The 9,656-nt window shown below is 43.9% G+C and overlaps 1 protein-coding gene across 1 annotated transcript in view; it reads left to right on the plus strand.

Annotated features, from left to right (window-relative positions):
• Positions 1 to 506: 506 nt before the first annotated feature.
• Positions 507 to 9,656, plus strand: part of PDIA5 (protein disulfide isomerase family A member 5) — a 128,369-nt gene continuing 119,219 nt past the window's right edge. Inside the window, exon 1 of the mRNA XM_009275051.2 lies at positions 507 to 581. Within this exon, the coding sequence (XP_009273326.1) occupies positions 507 to 581 (75 nt within the window). The remainder of the gene's footprint in view (positions 582 to 9,656) is intronic.

Consider the following 9,656-nt stretch of genomic DNA (forward strand, 5'->3'; position numbering starts at 1 on the left):
GGGATGTTTGGCGGAGCCCCGTCGTCCCCGCTGCGCCCTCCCCGCCGCTCGGGCCGGCTTTCACCACTAGGTGCTGCTGGTGCCTCCCAATGCGCCCCGGCGCGGCACCGAGCGCCGAGACGGCGGCCCGAGCACAGGCCCGACTCACGCCGGCACGGAGCCGCCCTACCTGCAAGGTCACCCGGGGCCAGGGGGGCACCCCCGTAGCCGGGGGGAACCGATCCCCGTGGGTGCCTGCACGCGGTGTGGGTTTGCGCAGCACACGCGTGAGCAGGCTGCGCGGCCAGCCGGCGGCTTGGGCAGCAGGAGGTCTGGCACTGCTTCCCCGGGAGCTGGCTGGAGGAGCGTAGGCTGTGGGGAGTAGGGGTAAAACCCATTGCTTCGAGAGCCCTGCCTGTGCAAGAGGGAGTGCCGCTGCCTGCAGAGAACAGGGGCCACCTTTGCTGCCTTCAAACACAGCGGTGCAGAGCACTGAGAGGCACGGGGGAGAGTTGAACAGAGCGGAGATGCAAGCTGCAGGGAGGAGGATCAAAACTCAGAGGGATGGGAGGACTTTGGGCTATAGCGCAGAAGGCAGCAGGGTAACAGGTACTGCTGGGCGCTGGTGGGGACAAGGACAAGGACCTGCAAGTGTAGAGCAGAGCTCTGTGGGGTAAGAAGAGATCAGACCTAGGCTTTTTGTGAGTCAGGTCATCCAAAGACAGTACCCCAAATCACAGCTAGCATTGCATTTTGCAGGCTAACCAGAGTAGGCTGTGTTAGTCTGCATCTGCACGCAGAAAATCAGTCTGTTTGTGACTGAACTGGCTGCGCAGACCTGCTTGAACCCGAGCTGTTATGGGCATTCAGATAAGCTTTACTGGTAGATGCTTTAGGTGGAGATCTGGAGGAAAATCTTGACTCTGGCCTCATCGTCTGGAGGCTAGGCGACAACATTCACTCACGCTTGATCTCTGGACAATGATTCCACAGTAGTAGCAGTCTCATTAGAAACGTACTTTTGCTGTAGATGGCCAGACCATTTCACACAGACTGAGGGAAGGGGAAAGTGATATATCAGTGGCAAAAATTTTAAATTATGCTTAAATTTAGAGCTGGGCACATATGTTCAGCCAATCACTTCAGAAGCCGACTACAAGTTTTTATTTGCCCATAGCACTGCAAGGGGAGAAGCAGGGTTGCCATGAGGAAAACAGCCAAAATATACGCAGCGGATCATCTTCATGCTGATGCAAGTGACTGACGCGAGTGGAGCCCAAACTGCCCTTCTAGATGGTCAATGTTTTCTCAAAAGGGGAAAAAATGCATTTCTAAATACAGTATCAGCAAATACTCAAAAGCAGTGGCATGCAGCAATAGTGATAGTAAGCATTATTCTCAATACTGAGATCTAGACCTGAAGCCAAATGGCCATTAGCCATAAAATATTTAGGTACATGGCTTTTTTTCTGAATTTAAAATAGGTTGCTAAATAGTCACAGTTGTGGTTTCCGGGCTCAGTCTGGCGGCGACAGTAACATTTGAATTTATACTAAAGAGAAGGCAAAGTTAAATCCATGACACGAACTAAGAGGCAGATGACCTGAAAGCAAGAGAATACAAATGAGCTCCCTGGAGAGAAGAGGCTGTGGTGAAACAAATAGAATAATACAGAGGGATGACTTGACACTATCACCGGAGCGACTGTATTTCACTTCTCTGGAAAGAAATGAAATGAGCTTAAATTGGGACAACTGCTTTATTTTCAGAGAGTTACATCTGAAGCCTCTGCTGCCTACAGACAAGTGATATACAATTGTTTCTCCCCCTGAAGCCAGGTACTATTAATTGCCAATTTTCATATGTCACTCGACATGACAAAGTCAGCAAATGTCATCATACTTAATAGAGGCAAGCCTGAGTATTCCCACTGAGTCTCCCGGAAGTAGAAAGTTCTCTGTTTGCAGACAAAGACTCATGAAACATAGAAGTTGAGTTAACTATATGATATACCAGGAGGGAGGGAATGTTAAGCTGAGACACTTGTCATTGCCCAGTAAGCATCCACATTGCGGTAAGATATACAGCACCTAGCAGTCACCTATTTGTTGACAAATAAAAGGAGCAGTGAAAAATTAGTTTTTAACAACACCATTAGGAGGTTTGATACTACATCAGAAACTGCTTTCCCCTCTCCTCTAACTCAAGCTCTGAGCCTTTAGGCTGTGTTTATTGGAAATGACTTCTGCCTTGAGACTGGAAGTGTAAAACTGAGCACTGAGCACCTTTGTGGTGCTCCTAGATATATATTATCCAAGGGACTGAAAACTCCCTTGGTAAATGCAAGTGGGATTTTTTTCCCTGGGGAGTATAGGTACCTTTACAATTAGACTTAAGCTTTAATTTAAAGACATCTTGTTTGGCACATCAGACATCTCACCGAACGCTCTGTACAAGAACCAGATTTGAATGGAAAGTGAATTCAGGACTGTTGACAGCTTATCTACTGACTTCATACGCAACCTTAGGCAATTCAGCTGAAAGATGAGCTCAACACTATGAGTTCCCATTACGACCTTTGCAGTATCTTTCCCTATTCTAATTTTCCTTTAAACAGCTACATTAAAAATCTTTACAGGGGTCCACTTACACAACAAACTGTTATGTCCGGCGAGCTGCACTCTACTGAAAAGTCTGGGTCTAAATGTGAGCAGGTTTTGAAAGTATTAGCATTCCTTCCTCCACCCACTTATGTGATGACCAATGTCTTGATAATGCAACTTGCAGTGTCTGGTTTGGAAAATGCAATTCTCAGTGTAGTGGGAATGTGAACGTGCTGGTCAAACTGAGTATCTGTTCAGCAGATTGTAATTCTCCTGTAGAATGTAGAACTTATGACCTGGAAAGCCATTCTGAGGACTTAAGAAGTTCATAGCACCCAGTTAAAACCGTGTCCTTCCATACTTGCATGTTTTTAATGAACTTAACTAAAAACCATACTGTACCTACTCAGTGTGTTATATTCAGATGCTTATAATTCAAATCAAAACCAACCGACTTTCAAATCTCACCCACTTTGGCTGCAGGGCTGTTTAAACTAAAAGGTCAGGAGGAAAAAAAAAAAATTTAATGAAACTTTTTTAGTTTTCTCAATCAAAATATGAACTGCTTTTAAAAGCATATTTTCATCTTTAGGCAGAAGCCAGTTAGTTTAAATTTCAACGCTCCATTTTGCAGATTTTCAGACAGGTATTGAAAATAAGGTCTTAGAAAAGAAACTGTATTGTAGCTTCACCTATGATGGTTGTGACCAAGTGACGAAGCCTTTCCTCTCTTAAGAAATAGGCCCATTGGAACTGATGCAGGCAGATGCATGATCTTTGGGAAAACGTGGTTTCAAATTCCTAGACAGGGTAGGTACAGTTTCACAGGTTGAGACATTTCTCAACAACAAACCTGAAATGTAACCCTAAACCTAACAGCTCTGCCTGCTACTCTAGGAGGATGTAGCTTAGATCTGCACGTTGTAGCCATGTTCCGTCTCGAACTGCAATGTACCCCTTTGTGACTGGGCAATGCAATGGAAGGCCCCACATTAGGGAAACCTCCTTGTGAAGTATAAAGAGATGGAGGTCTCCCGCAGAGCCCTCTCTGCCCTCTTCACTGCCTGATTCATTGAGGCAAGGTGGCTGCTTCTCTCCCACACAAAGAGAAGGGTGGTGGAAGCAGTTCTGTGATGAACGGGAATCTTGGGCCTAGGCTGAGCTGTCCTAAGAAGAGCTAGTAATATGTGGAATATGAATATTCATTGTTATTTTATCATTGGTAAACCTAAACACCAGGAAGAGGTTGGGTTGGATGTTGCTACAGTGTGTGGCCTGTTTTTGTAAGAGAAAAAAGTTGGAAGAGACAGCTACCTTTTTTCTTGCAGTACCTTAGCAAAGAGATTGTGGGATACCGCAAACACTGCATTAACAGAAAGCTAAGAACACTCTCGCATTAGACTGTACACTGCACTGCTTCCTATCGGAGAGTGTCTGCTTCCTTTCGCCGGCACAGCCAGGGATGTCAATAAAGAAAAATGATTGCAGCAGAGTGGGCTAGTGCACGAAGAGAGAAGCTTTCTGCTTTGCATTTTCAGCAATTAAAACCCCTCTAACTTCTTCTCCAAACACCACATCCTTCCTTCAGCTTGGCCATCATAACATAGAGTGGTGGCATCACAAATATAAGGCACAACAGCAAAGCAAGCAAGAGTTTCATAGTGACTTCTGAAGGCATGCAGTGCAGCAGCGCAGATCAGGGTGGTTGGAGCGGGCAGGGTCAGGTATTGAGCCAGGTATTGAGTCACAGGTATTGAGCAGTGCGTTGTTACAATTCTTCTACTCAGATAATTCCAACCACTTCTATGTATATATATATAAAATTATATATTACTGATTATCTATTTTGTATTTCTTTTCCACACAAAGTTGTCCATCAGAAATACCTTTACTAGATAAAAACATATTTAGATATGTATAATCAAAATACAATTGCTATATATATTTCTAATTAGCATAACATGAGCTGCAAAGTATATTGTATATTTAGTCTAGTCTAGTGGCCAAAAATATTCCATGAATTCTGGTCAACAGTTATCAAGAATTCTATTCCTGCCAGATAAGCTGAAAATTATCACTTGCTGACTAAGTCAATATGTTACCCTGCTGCTATGCCATATGGCCCTGGATGCTGAGACACAACACAACCTCCTCAAGTGACATCCAAACTGGAGGAGTGGTTGATAAACCGGAGAGCAGGGTTTCCGTTCAGAAGGACCTCAACAAACTGGAGGAGCAAGCTAGCAGGTACCTCATGAAGTTCAACAAAGGCAAATGCAAAGCTGTGCACGGGGTCCGAAGTACCCCATGCGCTAGGCCAGGCCGAGGGCTGAGCAAACAACCCCACAGCTGGAGTTTGGGGCCCACAGAACAACAGCTACTGACAACCTGGAGAGACTCCAGAGAAGGGCTGCTAAGGCAGTTAGGGGACCAGAGCACCTGATGTACAACTGGCACCCTGTACCCCCTGGCTGGGGCAACTGGTTTGTTTAGCCTGGAGACAAGAAGGCCAAGAGGGGATATAATTGCAGCCTTCCACTACCTTAATCTATTGGAGAAGACAGACGCAGACTTTTCTCAGAGACGCACAGCAAAAGAACAAAAGGCAATAGTCATAAGCTGCAACAAGGGAAATACTGATTGGAAATATGGAAAGAAATCATCTCAGTGGGACTAGTGCATCACCGAGACAGGGCCCCAAAAGGGCTGTTCAGTCTCCAGCCTTGGAGATTTTCAAAACTTGGCAAGGCTTGGAGGAACCTGATCTGATTTTTGAAGCTAGCCCTGCTTTGAGCAGAAGGTTGGACTACAGACCTCCAGATGTCCCTTCCAAGCTAAATTTTTCTATGAATCTACAACATAAAATCCAGTTCTATAAGATACTAAGTATCCCTTTCATCAGCCATAAAGGTGCTTGAAGCTTTGTCAGGGGTCAACAGAATTGGCTTATTAGAGCAGTGACCTGTCTAAGTCTCAGCTATGATTTCATTCAGTAGGTAATCAGGCTAAGTGTGATCGATTATGTGATTGCCTATATATTATATTCAGATTGTCACAACAGTCTGAGATATATGAGGCTTGATTCTCCTCTCCCTTTCTTCAAAAATGTGAGATTCAACAGTGATAGGGAAGGAAAAAAGGCAGAAAAACTGAAACTGTTTTCCCCTGAACAATGAGTGGAACTGCTACATTTCACGAAAGTATTATCACTGATCTACCGTACAATCATTTCTACAGTCAGCAGGCCAAACCTCACTAATATTCCTTCCTCGTCAAAACACACCGGGTTACTCATACAAGTAAAGGTTTGCAGGCATGCAAATTAATTTGTAGTAAGATGGTTAAAGTTCTAAATCATGTATTAAATTACTTCTACTGTACAAGTTTAACTTCATTTTCCAAGCTAGTCACATGCAACAGAGATGCAGTAATGTAGGTATTCCAACTGCAGGAGTGATTAGCTGCCGGTGCCTTCTAAAACTAGATTTGTAAGTCAGATCATTGGAAAGATCAGTGGTTTGTGTCCTGGATGTCGTGAGACCACAGAGGTGGAATATTGGCAGAAGATTAGGTTTATTTTTGTATATGTGCTTGAAATATTTAGACAGACTAGGATAGAAATCAACTTGTGGGGTTATAAACCCTGATCCAGCAAAGCAAAAAAGTCATGAGCAAGCCCATCTCAGGTATTCAGGGAACATAAATATCGATTTATCCTTGAACAGTGGCCCAAGGTCCAATTAAAGTTCAAGGAATGACAGTGATACTCAAGCACTTGCTTAAAGGTAGGCATGTGCTTAAATGCACTGATGACTTAGGGTGTTCTTACTGGTATTTCCCTATGTAACAAACAGGGAGCTACCACCAGGTTTGTTAATATTGCAGGCATTTCTGCATCTCCTTGTTTCTGCACAGAAGCATACTGCTGACAGTTTTGATTTTGCCACAGAAGAAAATGAGCATTCCAATATGAATTGTCTGCCTGGGTCTGATGAAATCAGAGAAGTGGCTAACTGTGGTTTCTGTAGGGTCAGATTGGGCTATAAACATTAATTCTCATTAATAAATTAATTTGGACCTTTAAAAGGCTTGGGTTGAAATGTAACAACCTCTGAACAATCTGATTGGGACCAATATATAAGCAGCCAGACTGAGATACCAGTCAGTACTTTTTCCTCCCTCAGGAGCTTTATCCTTTACTGTTTGTAGGTTTACCTGTTAATGCTCATCATAGTTATAGGCTCTGACTCAAGAGCTCCCATTAATCACCGCCTAAGAACACTGCATCAGGTAAGCAAACATATCAGATGCTGAGCTGAAGCAGCAGTACTCACTTCAAACTGTCATTTGCTCCTGACATAACAAGGGAGAAGATTATGCAGCCTAAGTACCAATAATTTTTCACTGCACGATTCAAAACAAGCTTTGGAGATTGGTGCCACATTACTACAAATGATGGTACTGAGGGTTCTTGAAGTTCAGTGATCGGCACTGAAACACACATCCTCTACCTCACCGCATCTCTTGCATTATACCCACTTGGAGTTACTCAAAGGTGTTCGGTTGATGAGCCTGAATAACAATGTCAGAATTTGGATTCAGCTGCCAAAGTTTGGGAGTGTTTGAAAGCTAGGTCTGAATACTGACATCCTTTGATAGAGCCAACTGTGAAGAGCAGCTGAAGGTCTTCATTTTGTGAAAGTTCAGGTTACCTTTAATCCAGATTTTCATCTGTAATCCAGCCTTAATTCTTCCTCTGAATAGCAGGAAGAAGCCAGGCAAGATCTTTGCATAGGCATTCAAGCAATTAGCAGTTCAGTTTCCAGGCAGTTTTGCTGATTCAGCAAATGCAGCAGTTCTGAAACTATAATCTACTCAAACCCCTGCTGTCACAGTGGTAAAGCATCTGTCTGTCTCAGAGCTGTGATGTCTTGCTGCTGCTTGGAGCTCAGGTCAAGATTCATTTAAGATTTCCAAATGCTTTTTCTTTTTTTCTTGGTTTTTTTTGGACCAGCTAGACTCCAAAATAAGCATACTTCTTTGATGTCTTTCTGTGTCAGGTATCTCCGATGAAAATCCAGCTATGAGCAAACTTTCAGCCAATGCTGAAAACAAGAAGCCAACAAACAAGTGAGATGAGAGGACCAACATACAGAGTGACCTGGAGAGAAAATTAAATGTCTGCATGCAACAGAAAAAGAGTCCACAATAACAAGTGTAAAGTCCCAACACTTCTGTCAAGAGAAAGCTGAATGCAGCAAAGCAGATGCACACCTCCTGTTGAAGGAAGCTCAGTTTCACATTGTTTCCTATAGTCACTCTAATTTTGCTCAACTATTTTTATAGTAGCTCCAGTGCATGTTGGAAAAATAGCGAGAAAAGGACTGGGACACTGGAAGGAAAAACAGAATCCATGAAAGATCTGAGGCACAGATTGTGACAATACAATATTTGAAAATCACGAAGTTCACTGGTTATACTTGCCATGTGGTTTCAGCAAGAGATAGAATTCTTCACACACAATGTTCAAACTCTTCAATAGTGGATCATGCAGCAGCTGCTGGTTTGCAGCCCAGAAATGACTGCACTTCAGTGGTAGGCAAAAGGATCCCAATAGCTCCTGAAGTGGTTGGTCGTTTTGCTAAGTAGAAAGGAGTTAAAAGTATATAAAGAAATATGTTTCTAATTTATTACCTTTTACACAGATGTGTGCTTTATGGGAAAGGCATGATACAACTAATGCAACCTTCTCTTTAAGGCTTACCCAGGAATTCTTTAAGGTCACCAACTGTAGTCTGTGTACTTTGAAGAACCACATTTTGCTGCTCAAACTGGGAATGGCAGCAGGCCAGCTGGTACGAATGGCAGCTTTCTTTCCATGTTCACATACTGTAACTTTTGTATGGATGTTGTCTAAACTCATATGTGAGTTGCCACAGGATTCCATGCCCTGATTATTGTTTGCTGTGCTGATACATTGGCACATCCAGAGGTGATTTCTCACATGTCATCAGAAATGTTATAACACTGGATTGGTTTTGTAAGTACAAGCGACTACCTAAGTGATGGAGGATTCCTGTCTCCTATGCATGCAAGAATAAAAAGGGAGGGCAGGGGAGAGAGAGAACAAAAGGCTATGTACCAGATAAAAGAGCAGGAATTAATTTGTGGAACCAATAACGTTTTTGTCAGTTATTCCTCTTTCCTGAAGGATGGAACCTCACTGATTGAAAGATGCTCAGGTCAGATATGCTTTCATTTGTCAGCAGCTAAGTTGGTGTAGCCCTTGTAAAATCTAAAATCACATGCCCTTCACACACGCTGTTGTTTTTCATGGCTGCACTCAGCCTAGAGTATAGGAATTGTCATATATTATCAACTTGGCAATCTGTTCAGATCAGTATCCTCTCTAATAGTAGCTTAAGAGGGCAGTGCCATCATCTGATACGTATACTTTTTTCTCTTCTTTAAATCTCAAATTAATCCCTTGAGAGACTCAATTCTTCCCTGGAGCACACGCTTTAAAATCTCTCTGAAATCTGACATAAATTATGCCAAATCTGGGCAATCTTGCTATAACATAACTGACCAAACCCACTTCAATCTCTTTAAAGTCTTGGCCTCAGTGGCTTCCTGTGACAATATGTTCCATGGCTGAAGTACATGCCCAGTAAAAATGCTTATTTTTATCAGATGCTTTCTCTTGTGGAATTCTCTGATATTTAATTTCATTTCTTGTCCAGTTACTGCAGTAGCATACAGCCCACTGCCAGGACCCTGAGTGCACTTTTAGGCCTGAATGCCGTGACCAGCCCCTGGGGCCTCCCCCCACCTGCCCATGGCCCAAGACCCCACTCCAGCCCAGCTCAGGGCCCTCAGTTCCTGCCCAGTGATGCCGTAGCAGTGCCAGTCTCCAGCTCCTCCACAGCTCTACCTATGGGTCCCACCAAGCTGGGTCCCTGTCCCCAGGGAGGTGCCCGATGCCTGGGGCTGGAGCTGCCCCGGCTGCCCGCCACTGCCCTGCTCCCTAGCAGGGAGACCATTTCCTGCCACCCCCCGGAGCCCCTGTCGCCC

The sequence above is a fragment of the Aptenodytes forsteri genome, unplaced genomic scaffold (genome assembly GCF_000699145.1).
Source record: "Aptenodytes forsteri isolate BGI_AS27 unplaced genomic scaffold, ASM69914v1 Scaffold255, whole genome shotgun sequence".
NCBI lineage: Eukaryota > Metazoa > Chordata > Aves > Sphenisciformes > Spheniscidae > Aptenodytes > Aptenodytes forsteri.